The sequence below is a fragment of the Manacus candei genome, unplaced genomic scaffold (genome assembly GCF_025592945.1).
Source record: "Manacus candei isolate 608988 ecotype Guabito, Panama unplaced genomic scaffold, ASM2559294v1 h1tg000014l, whole genome shotgun sequence".
Classification (NCBI taxonomy): Eukaryota; Metazoa; Chordata; class Aves; order Passeriformes; family Pipridae; genus Manacus; species Manacus candei.
In genome coordinates this window covers 75,225,384-75,252,401 of record NW_026138062.1, presented here as the reverse complement: position 1 = coordinate 75,252,401, position 27,018 = coordinate 75,225,384, and the positions used below count along the sequence as shown (strand labels likewise).

The window sequence follows — 27,018 nt, the reverse complement described above, 5'->3', positions numbered from 1 at the left end:
GAATGAAACAGAAAACTTTAAATGAAAATCAACAAGTAGATGCAGAACGCTTCACCTCTTAAAAAAACAAACAAAAAAACCCCCAAAACAAAAACTCTACACAAACTCAAACAAACAACAGAACACTATACCAATATATCAAAAAATTACAGTCTTCAAAATCTTGTCTTTTCTTTTATTGTATAGGCCAGCATACCAAATTCATCTTATTCCTGTATTGTTACAATACAAGAGCACATACAGGACTTTTTAGTCAAGCCCCAAAATTTGTTCCTCAGGTAGTTCTCACAGAATTTTGCTGACTTCTCTGATGAAAGGGAGGGCTCTTATAGAATTTCAGTCTGATGAGAAGGGTACTTTTTATTTTTTAGTTATATATACATATTTCTATATATATTTATTAAGTGATCTTTTGTGTTCCCTTTCTCCTCTAACACAATCAGAAACAGAAAAATGCTGCACAAAATGACAGATTTTGTGACTGACTGTGGGCAGGAATGTGTGTGCACAGCTAAGTGTATTAATTCCTGTGTGTCCAAATAGACATTGATCATACATTTTAAGCAAGAGATATGTTAGAATTACATACAACACTTTTGCTTGCCACCTGCAGTTTTTAAATAGAATGCTTAGGTAAGCATCTGAAGCACACTGAGGTTTCACTTGGAGAATTTGAGGCTTTCCAGTGAAATTATATTAGATACAGCAGTAACTACTGCAAAGTTGAGTATATTGCATGATATTATGGAGTTCCTAAGATCTCTTTCCACAAGAAGCAAGAGATTCCAGCCTGGCAGAATAAAAGAAGATAAGAACTTGATTAAAATTCAGGTGCACCACTGCAGGCTGCAATGATTGGAATCAGGTGTTTTGAGACAAAAGAAGAGACATTACAAAATGTCTTTTTCTGCATTCAGTGTTCAATGCATGAAGAGATTAAGTTTACTTACTTGAAGATTTCTGCATTAGCAAATATTAGAGTGAAATGACTATTATACAAAGCACAGATCCCAGAGCAGAAAACTACACCTCATGCAGTGTCACACTTCTCTCATCCACCATCCACTATGGAAAAAAAAAGAACCTGAAATTGGAAATGCTATAAGGGTTAGAAAAGCTTACTCCAAAGTTTGGTTCCTACCTGTTGCTCTTGTGCCAAGCATTCTCCTGTCATATATCCTTACTGAGCTGTCAGAACAACCCACAGCCAGATAGTAGGGGATGGGGGGACAGATGGCAACAGAGGTGGCAGCACGGCGACAGTTTATCAAAATATCCTGCAACAAACAAAAATGCAGCATTCAAATAATAGCTCTGAACATTTGAAGTACAATTCTGGTTTTTTTTACTTCAGGACACAGGGCTCTTAGTCAAGGAGGTTTTGAGAAAAACTAAGCCTGGCCCTGTGAAGATTTGAGCATAAATGTGTTATCAGAAAAGCCACTGCAGAGAAGGAGAACTATCAGAGAAAGAAAACTAGCTCCAGATCGACTGAAAAAGAAACCAAACCAAAACAGAAACACTGAATGAGCATTTAAAAACAGACAAATACAGCAACCACAGATTTATAAACTAGTTTGCACTTTGGATTTTCATATTGAAACACAGTAACTGTTGAGTCAGGAGAGTACTAAATACACAGAAACAGTTTAAATTCATTAAAGGACCAGTTTCATCCATGGGAGGGAAGGAGAAGAGGAGAAAGGAAGGAAGGAAAGGAAGGAAGGAAAGGAAGGAAGGAAAGGAAGGAAGGAAAGGAAGGAAGGAAAGGAAGACAGAAATCCCTAGAACTGGTCAATATGCACAAAGTAGAATAAAATTGATCAAGAATAGCAATCCATACTTTGGTAGCTTTTCTCCAATTCAATACTAAAACTGTTTCTGAAATCCAAGCACAGTGGACACCACCAATACCTTACCTTGTAGGGAGTAATACCAGTGAGGTAGTATAATTCATTACCAAATCTTTTCTAACAGAGGGGCAAAGGATGCTCAAGAACACAAGGCTGCAGATGATTTTCTAGGTTCATTTTCTGCCTCCAACTCTGCACTCTATAGTACTTATGTAAATCAGACCAAGAGATTCCATTTCAATGTAAAGTATTTTCTACCTATCTGCAGCCTCACACCAAAGTTTGTAAACTAAAAAATGCCAAAGGAGATATTAAAATTAAAAAAAAAAAATAAAAAGACTCCCCAAACTGTTATTGTTTCTTGGGAAACATGTTGTCATCTCCACCAACGACCCTGAAACCTATTATTTCTAAAAGCCTTACCAGAATTCATATCCTATGTTTGTATGATGTACAGCTCTACATTTAGGTCATCTTTATTAAAAGATTTCACTCTTACATCTTTACAATCTTCCTTTGTGCAACTTGTTTTGATTCGAGTATCAAACCATCTTACAGTGCCATCTTCACCACAAGAGAGGAAAGTATAGGGATCATTTGGTACTGTCATAATCTGCACAAAAGAAAGAAAAAATGAAAAAAATAGAAGAATGAATACAGCCAGAAATAGCATTAATTTAAAAATAAAAGCATCAACATTTTGAGCAGCAGTACAGACTGAAACAATTATTACTCAAGTCCAGCTTTCCACTGAAATAAAGAGGAAAACCAAAAAACTGGTGATGTTTCTTTATTTTCAAGAGAAGGTTTGAACTATTGAAGTAGACTATTAAATGTCACATAAGATTAAATATCTGTAGGTCAAAGCTTACAGATATTTCTATTATCTTTTAACACACAACATACATTTACTGCTATCAGTTTCCAGATAACTAATCAATTTTCCTGTAATCATTCAACAAAAGCTCAGTTTATTCTCTATCAAGTAATAGAAGACAATAATAAACAAAACCCTCAAGTCTGAACGACTTGAAAATACTAAATGGGTTTTATTCTCATTGCCCACTCCTTTACATTCTAAGTAGACCCCTGAAGCAACTCTGCAATAAAGGCTGTTACTAACCTACCCCCTCACTGCAATTTATTTTTTTAATTTTTTTTTTTTAGGAGAGCACTGTATTGAACTGTATTCCTAAGCTCAGCCCTACTCCAAGTAGGGAAGGCTTGGATGGAGTCCCACATGTATGGTTTAATTCAAGAAGGCCTCCTTAAGACAAAATAAAAAGGCAAGAGGCCAAAATGTTAAAGCTGAATTCCACAGGTCAGTGAATGCACAGGAAATGTCACGTTTTTCACACTGCCTCTCAAACAGGAAACAGAGAACATGGTAGAACTACACTGCTGCTACTACCAGTAACTTCACAGAAATTTATAAAGCCACACAAATGGTTAATAGTGCAATACACTCATTCAACAGAGAGTAAATGAGTGATTCTTTAATGTTTTGAATGGGATGATTTATTCCACCCCCCCCTCCCAAACTCTTATTAAAAGTAACTTAAGGATATTTATAAATCTTGTAACCTAAAGTGGGATTACAAAGGTAATCACTGCAGGATTCAGCATTTCTTGTAGTACTGAGACAATGTGTGCTGTGCCAAATCCTTGTGCTGACCAACAAGAAGTTCAACAGGCAGAACAAAGTCAAGGTTTGAGCAACAACAGAACAACAAACTTCTGAGCTGTGACCATTGTTCCTCTACATGTTAGTGTAACATATTTAAAAGACCGTTTTTCACTACACATTTCATTCAAATTAACTTTATTTGTGTCCTTATAAAAGCCATCAATCGTTCTTCAGTCCACTAAATTCCTCCAGCACGTTTGCTGGATTCCCAGGTAGAGCTTGCAGTGAAAATATTTGCTTTGTTCCAGGAGTGGTGCTGAATGTGGGAAGCTCTTATTTCTAGTAGCTCTATTTTGTTTTTGTTCATACTAATGCTACTTCACAATGCTATTTGTAACATAACTTGCACGTGCCAACTTTCATGTATGGTGTTTACAAATCTGTTAAGTAATTTATAAGCACTAAAACAGAGACCTGCAGACTCCAATAGCTAAGAGTCGTTGTTACTACATTTAAGTTCAACAAGAACTTATATATGTATAAACCCCTTTATAGTAACTACAAAAAAAGTCTTTTATTTAACTTTAAAAGCATATAGCTATGTGATTGTTTTACTGTATTTAAAATACGAAGGTAAGAGTTGTCCGTTAAAGTACATTCTCTTTCTGAAATGCAATTCCTAATGAAGGGCAACAAAGAAAAGCATTTGGCTGAGTAAAAATAAACTTGTCATGGCCTTGTATAAACAACAAATTCTTCAGAAACATGTCTCAAGAACTTCTCCCCCTCTCTCTACTTATTCTCTTCTCACCCAGAATTAAAAACAATCGTACAATTATCTCAGAGTTTATCACAATCTAAACAAATTTCCACATTCCTCTGTTTCGCTGGATGTTTTTATAATGCCTTGAACAATCACAAACTCCAAGTTTCAAGAGCAGTTCAAATTCAAACCACATTCAAATTTAGAATTAGTACCTCAGGGGCAGCTCTTAGCTTTTGTTATTTAGAGAATCCAGTGAGTCAAAGTTCTATATTTAATGTGATGATGTGGTTACATACAGCTGGGCAGTAACATCACGATATTTAGAAATTATCTTCCCACTCCAGAAAACTCCCAGTGACAAGGTTGGGTTATGTCAGAAGCTGAAGCTGCATCTCAGCCATTTGTTTAAAACTCCCTGCTATTTGCTCTATTATATTTCATGTGCCAAGGATCAAAAAAAGGTCTGCTATGCCACACAGTAATACATGCATTTGGTGTTCCAGTGTCAGGTTTAAGACACAGCAACAGAATTAATAGCCTTTATAAAAAAGTAATTTCCAAAAATGTATTATAAACCTATGTTTCTAAAGGGAGCTCAAATCTAGATATGTTAAACCTCAGTGCAAAACTAGATAAGAAAAATAACTTCAGAAAGAGACACAGTTGTTAAAATAATCATTGTCATGCAGGGATTTTGATATTCCTTCCATTAACTGTGTTTAAAAACTATAAACAACCAAACTGTATCACATTACTGTCATTCAAAACAACAATAATCATATGTTTAACATATTTAAATTCGAGCTCTCTTCAAAAAGCAAAGGTTTATAATACATCTTGGGAAATACTTCTTATAAAGGCTATAAATTCTGTTACTGTGTCTTAAACCTGACACTTGAATATTAAATGCATGCATTACTGCGTGGCATTTTGTTAAAGCAAATTGCTGAATAAAAATCATCCCAAATAAGATCATTTTAACTGTGTAATATAGCAGGCAAATGTCCCTGCCCTCTTCAAGTAATGATTTTGAAAAAAAAACACCTACACTCCTACAACTAGTTACTGTTCAGTGATAGTCATTCTCTAGGCACAACAATAAAACTTGCATCTCCATTTGCCAGACAGTTGGGCTCTCCATATTTCTTCTAAAATATTTTTTAAACTGTTACTGGTTTGTTTTGACAAGTTTAACTTGTTGTATCCACGACATTTGTATTTATCATCTGGTTCAGTAGCTTGCAGTGTGCACACCATCACCACTGATGACAAACAACACCTTGCAAGGAGACAATCTTTGCATCTCCTGTGACAGGCCAGTTCTGGTCCCTGTTACTGCTCCTCACCCACAACCACAACTGGCAGCTGCTTTCAGTTCTGATTTCCTCAGGAAGTGACAATGACCTGGCAGACACCCTCCCCTACAAGGACATTTCAGATTTAGGAAGCAGCATCTCAGTCTCCAGATGTTGCTGTGAAAAGGCAGGTTTTTCTTTCCGATGCAGAGAACACCCAATCGACGAGGGCAGTTCCCAGAGCAGCACAGACTGCTATATATAGTCAACCTCAGAGAGAACAGAGGCACTTCAGGCTTCTCAATCAAAAAAACCCTCAAAAATAACAGCAGGCGATGCGAGCCTGGGATCCGGAATCACATTTTGCAAAACTGAAAATACCCAGCCTTGTATTAAACCCAGGGAAAAACCCAAACCAAACCAAACCACAAATCCCAGAAACAGAGGGAATATCACAGGGTTCACTCCACTGACCTGAAAAGTGACCCTGCAGACAGGATGTGTTTTGACAAAAGGCGTTAGTGGAACATGTGTAATTACAACCATAGGGATACTTTTACTACATGATCAAAAATTAATTATGGCAGTACCTCAGCCACTTTCTTTTTTCATACACTCCAATTGTTTTTAGCGGAGATTTTAAAATATTTTGTTCACTTAACATGCAAAGAAAGAGATCTAACAACTTGAAATCTGAGCTAAATAGTTAAAAAAGAGATGGATTTGGGATTATTTTCCCCGTGTGTATACTGTGGAAGTATTAAAAAACCCCAAACAAATAAATAATTAAAAAAGGGGAACATTTATAACCTAAGAAGAAAATAGTATTTTTTCCTATTTTAACCACACTAAGTTTTACAAGCAGCACATTTTGCTACTTGTAAAAAATATATAGATCAACTATTTAAAAAAAAAAAGATCAATAAATCTTATTATCTTCCTAAGCTAACTAACACTTTACTCCTTCACTTGCCTAGTTTATATGAACCAAACTTCCAAGGGAGGATTGAAAACACTGTCATTAAACTTACAGCTAAAGAGTTAACTAGAATACACAATAGAAAAATTATCTAAAACTGTAAACACAGTTTTCAGACTAAGTTGTTCACACATGCTGAAATAAGCATTTCTTAGAAGGATTTAAGTTATGAAAAAGGCATTAAACTGCTGAAAAATTCGGGGGGGGGAGAAGAGGGAGGGCACGAGGGGAAGAATAAAAATAAAAATAAAAATGCAAACAGCCATTGCTCCCACCTCCCAACTTACTTCAGGAAGAAATTCACAACACAATTTAAATCGGTTTTGCTCTGCAGCACATTCATTCAGTGAATTCATATTTGCAAAAAAAAGGGGTGTCTTAACAACTGGAAAGTCCTCCATTTAATTTAGACAGTACATTTCTTTGTTAAAGCCTACTCTAAGAGAAAAAAAAAAAAAAAGAAAAAAAGGAAAAACAAAACCCCTCAAAGAAGATAGAAGAAAAGTTCTATAATTCTCACTGAAATAAAATTTTCAGTGCTCTGGTTAGAATCTTGGGCAACAGCACAAGAAAATATGTATTTTCCCCATCTTAAATGATCCTATACTCGTGTGAGGTACCTCATAGGTGGTTCCATAGTGGCAGGTGTACTGGCATTGCCTGTTGGTCTCTGCATCTTGTTCAACATTGGTGTAAAAAATGACTCCATCTCCAGAGCAGGATACAATCTGTTTGTCATTTGTGCACGGCAAGAACTTTGCACTGAAAATATTGGCCCTGTGTCCTGAGCGAATCGTCGTTAAAACCTGAGGGAGGAAGGAAAAAAGGGAAGGTTGTACCAGGCTGATGTTCTCCGAGCAAATAAAGAATGGGACAATAACAGAGTGTGGTACTTTGAAACATGAGGTATGCACAGGCTGCCAGTGACCTGCAGCTCAATGCAACAGAGCAGAGAAACTGTTTTTACACTGAATTTCTTCCAAGAACAAAGTGGTTCCACAAGAGACATTCACTTAGGCACTTGCACGCAGTTGTCTGCAAAATAAAAGGGCTGGAATGCAAGTGCCACCTTTTGTTTTTACAGTGCTTGTTATATATCACATCAGGTTAGTTAGTTAGTCTAGGGTGATGGTGCAGCCAACAGGCCACGAGCAGAGATTTAGAAGACCTGGAATACTGTAGGTCAAGAAGAACAAAGCATTGTAATTCAAGTCAACTTTATAGCCTTTAAAAATTGATGTTACTCATAAAACAAACTCACTCTAAAAAGAAAAGCTGAAGTTTACAGGGGAGGATGTTTTGAAACCAGCCATAAATAAATAAACATTTAAGAACATGATTAAAGGGCAATAACCAAGACTTGGTCACAGTGAATGTCTTTCATCTACAGTACAAGCAGAGAAGCACATGATTTACTTCACCATCACAGCTGATTTTAAACACTTTGTGGTGACCCTTTATACTTCCTAACATACTTCTTATTAGACTATCAAAACTGAAAAAACCCTCCATATGCTTTCCTGTGCACTAGTGAACATTCTATTCTTACCTTATTTCCCCCAGCTGCAGTACTTAAACCAAACTGCATTTTTCACCACTTCTATTAGGGAAAAAAATACTTCCCAAGTTGTTTACAGTATGAAAATTACTTCCAAATTTCCACTCAATTAACTTAATCAAAGAAAACATTATGCAAATGAAGTTGTTCTGTTAGTAATAGCTCATGCCTAACATTTCAGAAGTGCTATTTCCCACCTTTTAAATAATTCACACAAAGAAAGATTAACAGTATATCTGCATATTCTGAATGGTACACATGGCTTAGTGTTAAAAATAAAAAAATAATTATCAGACTCAGGAAATATAATCCATTAATTTTATTTCAATAAATAAAGGTTTGTTCAGATCTCTGCATTTTACTGAAAACATTTAAAAAACACATATTCAACAGAAATTAGGAACTCTGTATCAGAGCAACTCAGAACAAGAAGTCCATAAGGTATCCTAGTTCAGATGACAGCTAAAGATGTCAGGAGTCAATCCCACCTCTGATTTCACACTGTTGCTACCATGAAATAAATATTTTTGTCCTGATAAAGATGATAAAGGGACTGAAGCAACTCTCTCATGAGGAAAGGCTGAGGGAGCTGGGCCCGTTCAGCCCCAAGAAGAGACAACTGAGAGGGAACCTCATCTCTGTGTGTCAGGGGCTGCAGGGAGGGGGCAGGGGATGGACCAGGCTCTGCTCGGGGGGGCCCAGCAATGGAACAAGAGGAACGGGCAGGAACTGATGCCCAGGAAGTTCCACCTGGACATGAAGAACTTCGTTGCTGTGCAATGACCCAGCACTGGAACAGGTTGCCCAGAGAGGGTATGGAGTCTCCCTCGCTGGAGATCCCCAAGAACTGCCTGGACACAGCCCTGTGCCCTGTGCTCTGGGATGGCCCTGCTGGAGCAGGGAGGTGGGACCAGGTGACCCGCCGTGGTGCCTTCCAGCCTCACCCATTCTGTGAAATGCTTCCTTATTAAATTAGATATTTTTGTAACACAGGACACTGCATTGATGGGTGAAGTCTATTTTTGCTGCTCTAGCTAGTTCATAACAGAAAATATGGTGATAAGGGTATTTGCCAAGATGACAGATTACACTACAGTTCTAATACCAATACCAATTTGCTCCCTTTTCCTGTATTGATTCTGTTATTCAAGCCAGAGAAAATCAGCTAACACAGCTCTAACAGTCATTAAAAATCCCATGTCTAGATATTTCAGGAACAAAACTGATTATTAAGTCTTCTTGCTAGTACCTGCTGTTTTATAATTGCATTTGCATGTACTGGGGGGAAAAAATAATAGTAATTAAAAAAAAAATCTATCTCCTCCTCTGAAGTTATGTAAAATAAATAACTCAGCTAACTGTAAAAAATAAGAAAACAAGACATCTCCTATATTTCTTATTAGGCTTAAGTAAAGCAGTAGTACACAATGGAGAAAAAAACCCAAAATTTTCCCATGAAAGTATAAAGCTTCAATTGCTGCATCTATTAAAACAATACACTATTTTAATGCAATAATATATAGTAAGATAATAATGTAGCAACTACCTGATAGTAAGACATTAAAATAAACCCTGAACAATAAGTAATATTGAACATCCTTTACTTGCACAAAAAATTCTTCCTCTGCAAATCTCTCCAACACCACTCACTTTGGAATATATCCATCATCTACTTCATAGCTGTCTTAGACACCTTTTCTTCTTCATCTGAACTCCCAGGCCAAGAGAAATCCGAGTCTAATGACACTGATCTGAACTTTGTCGGACTGACACCAAGAGAAGAGATGAAGTTTGAAAGGTATGGATTTATTTGGGGAAGTAAGGAAAATGGCCTTATCTATAGGCACAGGCAACTCTCCAAATCACTATAATTTTCCCCCAAAAACTCTTCAGGAAAGCAAAATATCACCTTCTACTCAAACTCCCTTCCACCATCACAGCCACGCATTTTGGCTCTCTCCCCACATTTAATTTTTTTATCACATCTTCAGGGTTTAGTTCTCAGCCTCTGAGCGAGCACGGGAGAGAGGACGGAGAGTTCAGAGCATCTGTTCCATCAAACTACAGCAGTTCCTTAAAGAGCAAAGTGTGGGACACTGCTACTACCTGATGGATGCCAGCTGGCATTTCTGGAAACCATCCAACTGCATCGTAACCCCTGTGAGTGAAGGAGTGGAAAGGCAGAGACCTCTACAGCACCTTCTGCTTCACACACCTCCTTCCCTTGTATCAGTACAAATTCTGCTGCATCCACACACAGGTACACACAAGGCAATGTAATTTCAAGTGGGAGTGAACCCTTTGAATCAAGATTGACACCTCAACGACACCAACTCAGTACATCACACAGAGCAAAGGCCAATACAATATTTTAAAACGAAAGTGAAAGGAAAATGATTTATCTGACGATAAGATTTCACAGGAATTACTGAATCCTATTTCTAGTCCTGACACTAATCTGTTGTGAGACCATGTTCCCTTTGTGCCAGACCACGTACCGTAAAATGGGATAATACCTATGTCACAAGGGATTAGAATACTAAGGCTTTAAAGCACTGTGGGGTTCTATTCCCATTTATAAACACTGTGAAGTGCATGATATTATCTCTGTCAGATGATAATTAATATCTGAAAACCAATAGAGTGAAAAAGAACTTTAATACGTTGAAAAATAATAACTTACGCTTTATTTTAAAATTAGCAAGTATCCAGAAACAAACCTACCTTTCTGCTGTAGGGATTACTAATTACCAGGTTGGTGTCATCTGAGCCAGATAAAATATATTCTCCTGTGTCGTTCCAACAAATTGTATTCACCTGCATGAATTAAAAAAAACTTGTTTAGGCTTAGAGCAATTCAATTTTCCCTGTATTAAAACATCTATATTCACCCAACACTACAGAAATAGGAGTTAAGAAATTCAAATGAAATGATGTCATTTCTAAGTAGCTAGCACCAAAAAAGAATAAAATAAAATAAAAAAAAAATCTGTGTTTTTAAAACAAATTGATAAGGCATCTCAATTACTCCCTCTGCTTCTCAAGAGTTCATCAGGTAAATTAAGCCTTCCCACAAGGGCCTCAGTAGCCACAATTTTACACATTCAGGTGTTTTAATGTACCAAATCTACTCCATAGAGTTCTCCAAATTTGATCTGGAGGGCATCACAATCTTTATTGTGGCTTCACCATATCCAAATTCTGACCATCCATTGCTTTGTGCACTTTTCACTGGCCACACTTTCTCAGGGAAAAGCAGCATCCATCCCAGATCCCTTTTGAAAAGTAAGAGTATGCTGGGAAAGAAGAATCCTACAGGGAGGTACAGAATCTTATTGGAAGAGCTTTACAATATATTTCCTTATCAATTCTCCTTTCCACAAGCCTGTGCTTTATAAGGTGTCACTGAAATAAAGCTGTGAAAGCACTCAAAGTCCAGGAAGCTCAAAAAGTATCCTCCAAGCAGCAGCTCATGCACAAGCACCAAGGACTGCATGCATGACCATTATTATTTCAAGTAGCCTCTAAAATACCTTCAAGTGCCAAACTGCAGCCATCATCATTTTCTGCTGGCTATATTCTGTTGGCAGAACAACTGCCTTAGTATGAATAATCAGAATGGATTATAAAATTAATAAAAAAGAACTTTGTTCTAAATCCTTTTCTTTTTGGTTTTGCTAGTTGTGTTTTTTTTAATTCAAATGTTTCATTCTGAGCCCCCCAAAAAACAAAACCAATTTTTGTTTAAAATAAATACACCCATTTTAGTTACTGCTTTAATTGCAAGCTTAGTTGGGGTGAGTTGCACAATCAGAGTTAGCTGTTTCAGGTGGATCATATGGAGAACACCTTGATACACTCAAGTCTAGGAACTTTAGGAGAGACCTTTGTGTCACAAGAGCTAGCTCTCAGCAGCAGTCAAATATTGTTAGGACTCATTAGGCAATGCCCACAAAAGCAAACACTATTCAACCAGCCCCCAGAACCATCCATGCATGGCAATTCCATGTCTTCCACACTACTCAGTTTTGGTTCATGTCCTGCTCCCATATTCTCCTTTTCTATTTAGTGCCCATTCGAAAAGAGAAATTGTGACCAAGAGTTACCAGGGTGCTCAGAGATATCTAACAACTTTTATTGCAAGAACAAAATAATTTGTACTACCCTGATGCTTATGAAATCCTGACCGACAGGGAAAAAGTAAGAAATAATTTTCTGTGGATCTTTACAGTATAGGAATGGAAGGCCTTAAATTAAACCATCACATGACACACTTGGCATTTTAATGAAACTGGAAATCATTGTCATGGAACGTTCTAAACATCAGAAGTGGAAGAATATACATATTTATCAAAGAAAAATGAAAAATTATCAGAAACAAGCATGCACTGTCTTTACTTCCATCTATCCATTAAAGTCTGATGTGTTCTCTAAAATACCCATCAAGCACTGTCTGCTTCCCCTGTCTCAACTTCCTTCAAAAATATGTACTGGCCACTCTCAGGGCCAAGTTATTGGGCTCAACTGAGCATTGGTGTGACCTTGCATGGCCACTTTTATGATCTTATAAGTCTGGCTGTCAACCACCAAGAACCACTCATTCAACCAGCCCCCAGAACCATCTGCCACTGAAATAACCTGTCCTGACAGCGACTGTGCTCTGAAAATGTTGTCAAACATAGCACACTACTACAGCTAGAGCAAGCACTAAACCCAAGAATGTTTGTTTTCATCTACATTTCCCTTCAGGCAGAAAAATGTTATCATTGCCCTAAAGAAACCAAAATGCTAATATAGGAATACAGGAATAGAAACCAAAACAAAATACTGAAAAAAACGAGGAAGCTACCAAAAAGAATTAAAAACATGATGTGAGAAAGAAGAGTTAGCAAAGGAATTAAACAAATTGAGGGGGTGGATGTGTATATTTATGTACAAAATCAAAATCAGAAGGACAGGAAAGCAGAGAAAGCATTGAAGATGCAAAGGGGAGACAAGATTATATAAATTGTAGCATCACAAGCCTACTCAAGACATCAATCATTCTCCTTTTAAATTCCAATTTCTTTGCACTGATTGCCTCAGTGAAGCAATTTCAACACACTCTACCCAGGCCAAAGTTGGTTCAAAAAAAATCTTGAAGTGAGATGACACAACCAGATGTGTACTAGAGGTCTACAACTAAACAGGCTTTTTATTCTGTACCCAGTCACCTTCTCGATATTGCTGTCCATAAATAAGCCAAAAAATAACAAAGGCTCTCAGTGGGATAAGCTTGATCTTTTTTTCCAGACAACACTGACTTTCCAATAAGTGATCAGTCAATACACGCAGTGCTCAGGACAACCTATTGACCAGCTCTGAATAACCCAAATAAAATGGCACAAGGATCACTAAAAAGAGATGCTCAATAAAAGCAGATAAATAAAAGTTGTCATCTCGTTCCACTGGTAGCAAACCCACTTTTAAAATATCCTCTAAAACGAGGACTAGCTAGAAAATTGGTCTGTGTTTCAAAACCCTGTAGAAAAGCTACATATGTCCTGCCTTCACAGCCACTTAACACCCAACTAAAAGCATAATGTAACAGTAACTCCACCAAGGGTTTGGAATTCTTGGGAAAAGGTGTTAGAGCCAAAAGCAAGGATAGATTAATCACAAATGGCAGACAGTTACTAACAAGGTAAGAAGAGTCAAAGTGCGTGTAATTAGCTTTTTTCTATTAAGTATTCCACGTTATTAATTGTATCTAATTTAATTTGTCACTCATGTAGCCTTGCACTGGGCACTTTTGATTCATTAGTCAATTAATCAAATACAAATTTACTATCAAAGACAATGCAGGAGGCAGTGCAGCCAATCTTAAAAAAACTGAAAAAGCAAAGTCCTCACTTCTATGCCAAGTAGCAGGAGAATCAACTCTTTTGTGAACAGGATGAATTAACAGAATACAAGAAATAGAGGAAAGGAAATAAAAATGACTGTAGATACTCAGAATACCAGGAAGATCTCCCAAGCAAGGAAAGGGGTGGAAAAGGCTTTTCATCTGTGGAGGACAAGGTAAAAACTGCACATTCTAACAATACACAAACTTCCTGTACTAATTCAAGCATAGCTTTGAGGACTACATCTAAAAATGACCTGCTCCCACGTGCCATCCTGAAGGAGATGTGTGCCACAAAGGATGCTTGTTTGCTACTGATCTAAATGTCTATACAAAGAAATGAAAAATTATTCTTCCAGGTAATCCTCTTTACTTTAAAAACGTAGTATTTGATCATATCAAAGGCTCCATCTACATTCTGCATCTCTACCTTCCTCAGCTTTCAAAGGGCCAAAACAGGAAGAAAATAAGCCATATTTTAAATGCAATTCAATATGGTTCAGAGTTGCTTTATCCTCTACTTTCCTCAGGCTTCGTTGTTGGTGGTCCAAATTGATTGGCTTTTAATGTTTCTCCTTTGGATTTAATTACTTAATGAAGAAAACAGCTCACATAACTCCATATGTTCCCTCATCACCTTAAGCTCCCTTTAGAGCTTAGAAAATGGCAACTTCTGGCACACATATGACTTCACTGAATTTAATAATGTGAATCCTGTTGAAAGAGGGAAATCATGCCCTGGAAGGATGGTAAGGTTACAAGCAGACATCAGTACAGTAATTCAATTACCTCACATACTGCTGTTAGGAACTGTGACTTCAAACCAAGTGGAAAACTGGACTGTTTCAAAGATAATGGTACCTAAACTCTGAGATGAAAATACACCTCAAACAAGAAGGTGCTGTGGTAATATTAGTGCTACAAGAGCAAGTATACTTGAAGTAATTCCAACAACGAGTCCCTTCTTCACAGATATCCCCACCTGAGTGTGACTATACTGTTGTATTTCCCATCAGATCTCCCTTTTGTGTAACAAGAGACCAAATGGCAGGGAGGAATCTGGGCTTTACTTTTATCCTCAATTAGTAAAAAAATTCCTTGCCTTAAGTAAGTTGTCCACCTTGTCCAATTATACAGCATGCTTTATATAGAAAATATAAGTCACAACTGATCCAATAGAACAATGCAAAAGTTCCTAAAAAACCCATCCAAACAAACAAACAGCAACCAAAACCAATCCACAAACCCCTGCCATCCAACCCTCATAAAAACCCCAACCACCCCAAAAAACCCAAATCCAGGAACGCCCTTAATAAGACAATATGGCATTTATTCCCCACATTTGAAATGCATACTGACTCAGCAGTTGTGGGAAATAAAAAAAATAAAAGACCCTAATTACCATTGATTGTATAATGACTTTAATCAGTAAGAGCATTGTAATATCACTGACTTTTATTTCACAGATGTTTTTAAGCAAATAGTAAGAAATTACACTGAGTGGTTGTTGGCCATACAAGATTATTCCTCACAAAAGACCACACAGTAAAGGACATCAGAACTCCCAATACCCCATTCTTTAAAGGTGAAGAGTTCTGAGCAAATTCACCTTCTAGAGACCTTTTTTTCAAACCAGAGCAGTATTTTAAACACCTGCACATGATGCTGTAAGTTCGCAATTAAAACATTTTCCTCCCGTGGAAACAATTAAGTTAAGCCACATGCTAAAGCATTTTTTAAAAGCCAGGACAATCAAATCAAAAGTAGCTTTCAAACACATATCCACCAGATAGATCCAAGAAACACCAAATAGCCAACACCAAATCTGCAATTTCCATTACATGAAACAGATGTAAATTAAAATAGAGATCAGTCACTCCATTTTTAACAGGTAGTGAAGCAACACTATTTTCCTGTCCTCTGTTTTTAGAGGAAAAAAATTACTATTTTTACAAGACAACTAAGAAAAAAAAAATAAAAAACCCAATCAATTTCAGGAAAAGAAACTTGAAAAATTTCATCTTAAGTATTTGAGGAGAAGAAAAATTACCAGAAGAGAAATTGTAAAGTAAAAAAATTACTGTTACAATCTTGAATATAAAAAATTGATATATAACTTTCTACATATAGATTCCTAGAATGGTTTGGGTTGGAAGAGACCTTACATCATTCTTATAACATTTCTTGAAAGAAAAAAAAAAAAAAAGAGAAATCAATGCATTTGTTTCATTACGTCAATACCATCTGTACCAGAACATTAAACTTACAGTGGTAGCCAGTACAGGAGAAGTAGCTGACATTTTATGCACAGCAATTCTAATCCTTGCCTTCTCCAGTCTCTCTAGTCTCTCAAAAATATAGGCACATCCAAATCATCCTTGTGATCTCAAGAAGGATGTTGTTAACATCTGTTAACAACACTTTTCCTTTAAAACTACTCCTGTGTCAGTTAGCAATTATAACACTCCTTAATTTAAAACTATAGGTGCAAGCAACTCAAGCTAAAATAATCCTTACATTTGAATAGCTTTAGAAATAAAGATGGTAAAGTATGAAAGTTACCCTTAAATTTTCAGGGATTTTTTTTATAGCATACTTTCACTTTTCCTATATCTTGTACAACAAAGACTTAGAGAGTCATGAATTTCCACTCTATTCATTGAAGGTAACATGGCAACCTCTTTGCCCTCTACCTAGTTTAAGTGAAGCCTTTTATTTAAAAGAATATGATTTAAAATATTTGGACCACTTTCAATAATTAAGTACTCAAATAAACAATATTTTGAGTTATGGTATTGCCTTTCAGGGGAGGCTTGGTTTTGTTTTCATTGTCTCTAACTAAGCATGCAGCACTTGATCATTTGCTTTTTAGACTTGGAAAATAAATCACTCAAAACACTAATACAAAATATATCAACATAGCAAGAAACTGCTAAAAATACCTTTTAACATGAGTCCTAACTGAAAAGGCACGAATGTGTTTTACTGGCACTGGGTATTAATTCATTCAGCGCTAGACACAGACAAGGATCAGACACTTTGGTTCAAAGATTAAGTGTCAGATGTTTAAGAAACAAATACCTAGAGAATTCAGATATAGGTCTCAGCAAACAGAGTTGTCCTGCTCAGCTTTAATGCATAGTATTTGCATTTTTAAGTTAAGGAACTATTACCATGGCAACAAAATCAAAATTTAACGTCTTTCAACAAAGAAAAAAGCGACAGGTGACTTACACATCCATCATGCACATTCAAGGTTGCTTCAAGTTTTAATCTTTGGATAAATTCTCTTCTCCCTGTAAAGAAAAACACCAATTAATTACTTTTTAAAAACAATAACACTGAAGAAGTAATTAAGACCCTGCTAATGAGCACTCACAGCTTAAAACCTAAAAATAAAGAACTAGAATATAAATGTAAATCTTGAAACAATTCATATGGTATCATTATTTCAGTAAAGAACTGAAAGGTGATCTTCCAAACATTGCCTACAAATCTACATCTCCTCTTCAACTAGAGAAAACCCAGCTTCAATTTTGTTATTAACGTTGCATTTGGAAAAGTAACATTTAAGACCAGTAACATTCCCATATATTTAAGGGATAAAATACAGTGGAAACTTTTGGAAAGATAATGTGAGAGAAAGAAATGAAGGGGAAGCAAGAAATCTATAAATGCATATTGAATAAGGCAAGGCCCCCAGAAATTTATGTACTTATTCCCCATTTACAAACTGATTTACCACTGCACTTAAAAGCACCACTGTACAAAACACATGAAGAGGGAAAAATAAAGTATATTGACAAAAATGTGGTCTTTTCCTGAACTAGATGTTTAAGCTTTCATTTAGTTCAGAGTGCCCCCATTCTATGAAAGCAGGTTATAATGAACCTAATATTCCCTTGAAAGCACTTTCAGAAACACTGATGAACCTGATATTTTTACTTGAATCCTAAAAGCATTTAAACTCAAGGATCATCAACTTTTTTTCTCTGTGTTTGTACAACTGTCAGAACAAAATTCCAGGTAAAAATATCAGATTGTAGATCTATGCTCGGCTGCATTGTTTTCAAATATGAAACTATGGAATTCACTCAAAATTGACCTCCCTTTGAAGAAACAACTGAATCAGGAAAAGAACTACAAGGGCATGTAGCAACAGGACAAGGGGGAATGGCTTTAAACTGCAAGAGAACAGGTTTAGAGTAGATATTAGGAAGAAATTCTTGGCTGTCAGGGTGGGGAGGCCCAGGCCCAGGTTGCCCAGAGAAGCTGTGGCTGCCCCATCCCTGGAAATGTCCCAGACCGGGTTGGACGGGGCTTGGAGCAACCTGGGCTAGTGGAAGGTATCCCTGCTCATGGTAGGGAGATTGGAATTAGATTACCTTTAAGGTCCCTTCCAATCCAAACTATTCTGTGATTCTAGTTCACTATTCTTTCTTTATCCATTCTTTTTCCCCTGGAGGAACAGATAACAGAACCATAGGTTCTTAATGGTTGGGTTTTCCACCTTTCAGTTAAATCCTATTATTTTTACAAATCACAGAATGATTTCTGTATTTTCAATGAAGATTTCTGTTTTCAGGCTAATTTGATTTCACTTGTTTGTAAGTAAGTGTGAATACAGAGGTGGGAAATATCACTTGCTGCACCCTTGTATCTCACTCTGCGTGACAGAAACCCAACAATTTGCTACTGGGCTGCTACTGTAATGCAAAATACAGTAAGACATGACCCCCAGAAGCATAACTTCATTAAGAAAGGCATACTTCACAGGCCAACACAAAAATCCAGTGTTTGCCAGTCCCATCACACTTCCAGTTGCAGAACAAAAAAGTTTGACAGCAGTGGGTGATTCTTGGGCACTGCATATCACAGATATGGATGTGTGGTGAGCTTGCTCAGAATCCTCTGGACACACACACTGAAGATCACCAATTAATTTTTAAAAACAAGCAGAGCAACAGACTCTTCTCTTCTTACTGTGTCCTCTAGTCTTAATCCTAACCACTTAAACCAGCAAGTGAGAAGCAATAGCTGTGTTCCAATCCCATCTTCAATTGCAATTTTTATTTCCTTAGAGAAGTCTGTTGACAAAATTAGATATGAACTGACTTGGTCTCGTTGTTAGATTAGGATTTTTTGGTCTTAATAAGGACACTGTACCTATACAAGTTTCAGTAAATGTTTAACTTGAGATGCAGACATAAGGTGTCTCATATATTTAACACTTGCCCATTTTAAAAACACTACAAACATGTGTTGGGATTGCACATGCTAGCATATGTTATTTGTTATACATGTGATTAGTTTTTTATCATTTGATCACTATCTATCTAAATACTGTTTCGAGGAAGGAATTAAATACAAGCAAAACTACAACACTTATGGTTTCCTTATTCCCTAAAGTAAAGAGGGGGCAAGGGAGAAAACAGTTAAAATGTTTTGCCTCCAAAAACCTATTTGATTAAGTACTAAACACCATAAGACAACTGAATGGATTGTTTCTAATTTGTCTTATCACTTAAAACTAGAACCACCGGATTCTAAGTGGTGGGGTTTTTTTCTGAAAGAAAAAACTGAAGTACTCTAATAAACTGACCTGCAGAAAATATTGCCTCTGCATTTGCTGTTGTTAAAAGCTGAGTAAAGTCAATTAATTTGTGTTCCTTGTACTTCAGCAGTGACTTCCACAGGTTCACTGGTTTGCTAACAAAGCTCAGCAATAAGTACTAGAGTACTTTTCACTTGATTATTTTTGTCACTGACCCATTTTTATCGCAGTAAAAAAAAAAAAAAAAAACCAATCCTTTCTGGGTTGTTTTGTTTTATTCTTCAGGTGCATCACAACTGTTATTGTTGGATGTTCTAACAGTCAAAGGACTGCCAAGGACTCTGCTCTCACAGGTGACAAGAATCTTCACAATCCTTAACTCTCATTCCCATTAATCCTATGGATACCTGAGCCCTCCTGGCTCCCCTTTGAACTACGATGATGGAGGAGACCCCAGTCTTTGACAAAACCCCAGAGAGTACTTTTTTCTTTCAAAATCAGCATCAAGACCTGTGTCATGTTTTGGTTTTTCACCACCCAATACTGTGTGCAGGCTCTTGTGAGAGCCAGAAACTATTTCTCTGTCCCCTTAACTAAGAACTGCCACTAGAAACAGAATCATTTATTTCTGTGAGGGTGTTTCAATATATCGTTTCCTATATTCAAATAGGGCCTCTCTAAGACAGGGATCAAGTGATCAAGGTGTCATCACCAAGATTATCTCACTGGACAGTGGAGCACGCATGGGGTTTGCTCTGAAACTGCTCAGGTAAAGCTACGGACAAGAATCCGATAAAACAAACCAAAAAAAGCCCTCTTAAATTTCAAATGGCAATGATGAAGTGAATGGCAATGTGAAGTGTTTACAAAGCTGAAATTTGGAAGGCTATCAAGCTAATGCTCCACCCACCCATTTTCACTAGACATTGTGCACCAGCTGAAGCCTCAAGGTCCAGTACCACTCTCAGTAGAGCGATCAATAATACTTTCAGTTTTTATCCATCTACCCATTTTCACCAAACATTATGCACTGCTGAAGCCTCAAGGTACAGTGAAACCCTCAATATAGTAATTTTTTTTTAGTATATATTGATCTAGAGACTAGAGGACCATTTCCAAGGCCATGTTCTATTTGTGAAAGAAGCACCACCTTGAGTCATTCATAATATGAATTTAAAGATGGAAAAGCGGGCAAAAGAGAAACTGCAGCTGCTTCCTTGTAACTTTATTGCTACAAAACATCCACTGCACACACAAGGTCAAACCAAAGGCTGCCTTGCTGCTCCCATCTGGAGAATTACCTAACTTGGGTGTTTGGAAGCATTCACAGCTCTAATCTCGCTTCAGGGAGCAACACCAAAATACCACAGTGTCCCTTGTATTCCCGGCTCACCATCCTTATGGCACCATTTAGGTCACAATCCTCAGCTCAGGAATCGCTGATCAGGTGCTTTCTACATGGCTGTTTTGGCAGAGGTACACATGCCTTTCTTTTGTAAGCAACTTTGAGTCAAAGCTGCTTCAGAACTGATGACAGCAGTGAAGTTAAATGCTTTGAGCATGTAAAACCTTCTTATATTTAAAACTGTGCTCCAGAATTTCCCACTGAAGAAGTACAAATCATTTCACGATGAAGGTTTAGCTTTAAAGTACATTTGTGCTCTACAGAAACACAACTACACTTTGATCCAAAGCAGCACCACCATGGCATGAGACGCTAAAAGACAACCCTTATTCAGTAATAGATCCCATTTATCAAATGAACACTCATTTATATCAAGCTGGCTCTTTCCAAGGCCAAGTCCCTCAGCGCTGGCTTGCTGTGACATTTGGAATGCCCTAGTTTAAAACTGAAATGGAGTCAGCATCTGTTCCCAATGCAGAGCACATGTTATCTTGCACTCTAAGTGCATTTCAAAACCACTCCTGATTTTTCAGGGTAGAGTTTACGGGTTTCTGGAGCAACTCCACGAAAAGATGGCAAGTCCAGTTCTTCTGTATACAGTTTATTTTGCTCAAACTCTACATCATTATCCAATATAACTTCTGATCCACACCTCAACAGGCTGTTTTTTCAGCAACCAGAATTCTCCATCTACCACACAGTAAGCAGGACTACACACAATATGCACTGAATTAACTTTCATCGAGGTACGTTAAAATTCTTGAAGATGAATTAAAATCCTGAAAATAATTTGTCAGCTGTATGGGCTGACAGTGGCCCCACTTTATAGTCACTCAAACTGTGACACAGGAAACTGAAGCAATTTATCAAAGGAAAGAGTGAACCAGCAGAGCTGCCAGAAACCAAATCCATCAGTGTGACCTCCAGTCCTTTCAACAAGGCCCTGAGTTATATTTCTTTATTGTTCTGTACTACTGTATAAATGCCAAAAAATTATAATCCTGGCTCTGCCAATGTTTAAAAGAATACCTTTCAAGTGACTATGAACAACTACTTTACTGTGGTTTAAGTTCAAAACAGGTTAACCTGATTTTTTCTCTGCTCTTAATGATACATCACACAGTCTGAAAGTTTGAACACTATAGAGAAAACACAAGATATTTTAGTGTCTCAGAAGAGACTTACCATTTTAATATGTAAGAGCTTTGCTACTAAACACCCAGCATCAAACAACTTGGTGTTAATCAAGCTGGTAACTCAAATCCTAAGACAGGCTTAAGGAATGAGCTTTATGTGTTAAGAAACACAAAACCTTCAGCTCTCAACACTAAGACAGAAACTACAGAAGATAGGATGCTATGCCCTCAATTACAATCCAGCAAGCCTGTAATAGCTCATGGTGAATATATTGATACAAAATTTGACCTCAAATAAAACCCACAAAAAAAAAAAAAAAGGCAGCTCAGCAATGTTTTATACATTTTAGGGTAATTGAAGAGCATTTTGAAAAATACTCCTGCTTAGGTTTGCTTCTGCTGTAACATCAGAAAAGATTCGTTTGCATTTGTGGCAAAGGCTGTAATTAAGTTGCAAACACATTTCAGATATCAAGAGTGTTCACTCTTGAATATAAGTTCCCATTGGGCTCCAAAACTACATGCTACAAGCTACACACACCAATGTGTTTAATTTCTGTTTGATATTTACCATGTTTCATCATGCCCGAAAGATACTCAACACTTAAAATCCAACTGTACTAATATCAATTGTTTAATGTGTTCTCAGTGACAAAAATGTGGCATAAAGTACAACTCCCTGTCTCAGAGGAAGCATTTTATCTGTTCTTTCCAAGCACTAGTTGTCAGGTGAGTCTGCTGTGCTGACTAGTGCTAAGTGGATTTCATTCACAAGTACACCATATTCTGACAGCTCTCCTGCCCCGTCACACTGCCCATAGTAAATTCTTCTGTACTGTTCCTGCCACAGATTGCAGCTGAGCAGAAGGTAAAACAGGTGTGGTTTTGCAACAGGAGAAAAAAATGCCAGTTTTCAGCAATTTTGATATTTACTGGATCCCTTAAAGTAGTCCAATGATCATATACAAACTCCTCACTGAGATAAAAGGCACTTGAAATTTTTATATTATGTCACGAATATTTCTAATTTCTACAGAGCAGAGGACAAAATTCATTATTCATGTGATAAAACAAAGAGAAGCTGTATCTATGTAAAAGACAACCAAAGGCAAAAAGATAACACGTACCACCTTACACTTCTCAACACAAAACTATCTGAAACAGCTCAAGTGATTAACTGGATCCGGGATTAACCACATGCAAAAGGTTTCTTCTGGTTTTTCCACCAGCACTAAAATATGTCTCCCAAGGAAACACCTCGAAATTCTGAAACAGATGGCAACGCAAAACCAAAGAGTCATCAGATGAAGACAAACACACTTGAGCCCTGCTTTCTTCTCATCAAAAGAATCAAAGGAGGCTTTCACTAACTGAAGGCAAAAAAGGAATATTATGCAGAATGTTGGAAGTCAGAGTAAAGAACATTACTGTAGGTTTCAACATGGTTTTGGAAATTCTTTTTGTTGACTTTGAAAAGTCTTCATCTGAAACTGTTACGTGGAACAGCAACGTATGTGGAATATTTTCTTACAAAAATGATATCAACGTAGTAACCCAGACGATCCTTACAACACTGGGAAACACCCATCAGGTACATGTTCTCAAGCACTACTTATCTGTGTAACACCCCAGGTTAATTAGGAGCTCCACTTTCCAGCAAGAGAAGATGATTCCCAGAAGCTGGAACAGGGGGATTGCTCTGCCCCAGCACAAAAGTCTGAACCGCTCACAGCAGAATCAGGATCTGTCACCTGCAAACTCTCACACAAAATGAGTCCTGGGGTGTGGAAAATCATAGCAGAAGGGAAAATTACTGGAATCTGCTTTTAAGAGGGGCACATTCCTAGCAGGCATGTCCAGGCTGAAGAGGTGTGTGTCCAGTACTGCTGCCAGTGCTTCCATTACCTCCGAGTGTCCGGGAGAGGCTGCTGATCCTCCCGCTCAGCCACCAGGACCACTCACACCAATTTCGGACAAAGGTTCTGGGGTAAACAAAAGCCTACTATTTAAAGTTGTTTAAGCTCACTGGATACTCATTTTTAAACAGATTAAGTGATTATACAGAAGCTTACCAAGGTATCAAAAGAGACATGTCTTCTAGCAAAAAAAACCAAGCAGGGCCTGCCTTTCCCACAAAGGTGTCCCAGTGAAAACAAGAACGTGGACACAGGGAACTGACTTAAAGCATTTACCATTCTGCACATCTACCTAATTAAACATACCATTCAATCCTGAGTACTACAGGCACTGCACACTGCTGGGTTTGGGGGAACATGAGAAATTATAAATAGAGATTTAAGTACCACAACAGATACGGGTCATAACCCCATAAGATTCCAAGTGTAAACACTTGGAATTTGCCCAGGATTAGAGTTTGAAGATAGATGATGTCAAAAGTTGAGGTCCAGTAGAAAGCTGAGTCTTGCTGGTAGATGACTATTAAGTTAACACTGTGACATAGGTTAAATTATCATTGAGTATTTAAAAACAAATAGGAAAAAAAACCACCCTTGTTCTTAAAAATTACACTGCTTGTTGCCTTAAACATCCTAGATGACAAAATAACCCTATTGTTTAACTCAAGAGACTCCTTTTCCACTGAAGAGAGTTTTCAGGACATAACAGTGTTTCTAAAATAAAAAGAAATTGAAAAGGAACAAAACCTAAGTAGAGAGGTGGGTTTGCTTTAAAGGTTTTAATTTCTATATCAGTGAAGGTTCATAATTTAGTAAGTGTTGAATAAACGTCACTAATGATTCTGAACACATTCAGTTCACAGGGAAGAGAAGGATGGATCCTCATCTGGCTCATGATATCTACTAAGTAGAGAGCAGTCAGCATTAATGACACATTCAGTTTTCCCAGAGGAAAGCCTGCAAATCCTTGAAGAACAAAAGGAGGGAAAAAGGGGGATATTAAAATCCACTGATGTGACGCAGATCAGACTCACGATACTCGCATTCAATATTTAACGATTCAACACACGCCAAAGCATTTGGGACATGTCTGAATCAGCAACTCACTAAGCCCCAAAGACACGAAAACAGTAAGACTTGCACTTAAACTGTGAAAAATCGACCTTTGTTTGAAGGCTGGCCCACTTTGTGTCTGGACTGATCTTTTTCCTTACTGCTGGGACAGGACTAGTCTCAAGTGTCAACAGGTTCTTGATACATGATCAGTTATATCCCACCAGACTATTCTGGGGACATTCAAGGATAGAAGATCAGAAATCACATGCAAAGTCACAAGAACTCATAGTATTGCAGTGCAACAACTTAAAAGAGACCGAACACAGATTTGTTTAATGGCCTACCCTAATGCAGTTAATGGAAGCAATCCAAGGATACTGGGTGGGAGGGGGTACTAAAATAAATAAATAAAAGAAAGAGATCTAAAGGATCTCTCACATCACTGCCTCATCCTGAAATACAAATCCAGTACACGTTGTACACGACTTGTTTTTGCAGCAGGAGACAGCTTTCATGTAACCAAAGCTCATTATTAGAAGATCAAGGTACAACTTAACTACAGAGCTGTCTGAAACACTCAGGATCAAGACACAGGCAGTTATTTACAAAGCAAGCACATTCCTGGTACAAAGATTGTCTTTAATAGCACACAACGTAAATTCAATGAAATATTGCAATCAAAAATGAAAATATGTTTGAAGTGCACACAAACCTCTGCAGTTTCCAGCTGTTTGCATGAGAACACCGAGGCTCCAAAGAATATAAAGCAAATACATTTGCATCCTGAGACTAATTCAAATATAATAATTATACATGCAAGGCCTACAACACACTCACACTTCTTGGCAGCCACTAACACACATGATTAATGTTCAGTGCACAGACATTACACGTAAGGTTAATCCCTTAAAATCAAAAAGCAAAAGTACATCTGCGTACTTCAGTCCATTTCAAGCAAAACTGCAAAAACACGAAATGCCTCTTGAATTTTTGAGGGACGGAAAACAGCAATCTCCAACAGCTGTATCAATTTTTGATCATTTCCTTCCAGCTGAATGCAAAGCCAGAAATCCACCTTCCATTAATGTTGTTGTCATATGTCAAAATACAACAGCAGCAAAAATGTTGGTCATTTATTAAATTAAAACATCAAAACTCAATACGTTAATTGATAACAATATCTGATCCACACAGTAGTATTAAAAAAAAAAAAAAAAAAGAAAAGGAAAAAACAAAACCCCAAAACCAAGTTTCTGCAAACTAGTGCCACTGAAGAATATAAAAATGTGATCTGTAAGGGTCTGCAGTTTTTTACAAACTGATGTTAGTACATAAAAAACAGAAACCGTACTCTTATCAATCCCCAGCATCCTAAAAACAAACACTGGAATTTATTCTCTTTATTCAGGGCAGAGTGACAGAAGGCACCGAGTAATCCTAGATCCTGCATGTATTTTTTTTTAGAAAAGAAAATACCTAAAAATGATCATCAACATGTTGTCACAGAAGTAGCAAAATTGGACAACACTGAGGAGACAAAAGTAGTAGCACAAACCGTATCAATTAAACCACAAAACACACAGGAAAGACGTAACTGAAAAAAGGTCAATGATATTAACTCCAAGCAAAGATTTCCGAGATAATAGCAAAACAAGCTATCAAATTTACTTAGAGGTCCAAATTTACTTGCAGGTCCAACTGGCTCCTGCACCTCCACCTCCATAGCTTGGTTAGTCTACAAGGGAAATAATCCTAAAGATAACAGAAGGCTGATTAGACTGAAATTAAAACTAAGTATTCAGCACTCAGGCACCAGGAATACTCATCCAACCTTAATCCTCCCTCCCAGCTCACATCTCTTTCTGGTTTTCTGCTATGTACCAAATTATAACCACCCAGCGTTGATTTGTTGCCTTGTCCAGATGATTCTCCTATGCTATGCTTTTATTTTCCTTTACTGATATTAAAGCATTTAACCTGGGCATGTTT

The 27,018-nt window shown here is 37.3% G+C and overlaps 1 protein-coding gene across 7 annotated transcripts in view; it reads right to left on the bottom strand.

Annotated features, from left to right (window-relative positions):
- Positions 1-27,018, bottom strand: part of DCAF6 (DDB1 and CUL4 associated factor 6) — an 81,712-nt gene that overhangs the window by 48,720 nt on the left and 5,974 nt on the right. For all 7 annotated transcript variants that reach the window (XM_051780045.1, XM_051780048.1, XM_051780046.1 and 4 more), the window contains exons 2-6: positions 17,197-17,258; positions 10,803-10,895; positions 7,141-7,326; positions 2,353-2,466; positions 1,142-1,277 (exon numbers count right to left, since the gene is read on the bottom strand). In XM_051780045.1, coding sequence (XP_051636005.1) covers positions 1,142-1,277; positions 2,353-2,466; positions 7,141-7,326; positions 10,803-10,895; positions 17,197-17,258 — 591 coding nt within the window. The remainder of the gene's footprint in view (positions 1-1,141; positions 1,278-2,352; positions 2,467-7,140; positions 7,327-10,802; positions 10,896-17,196; positions 17,259-27,018) is intronic.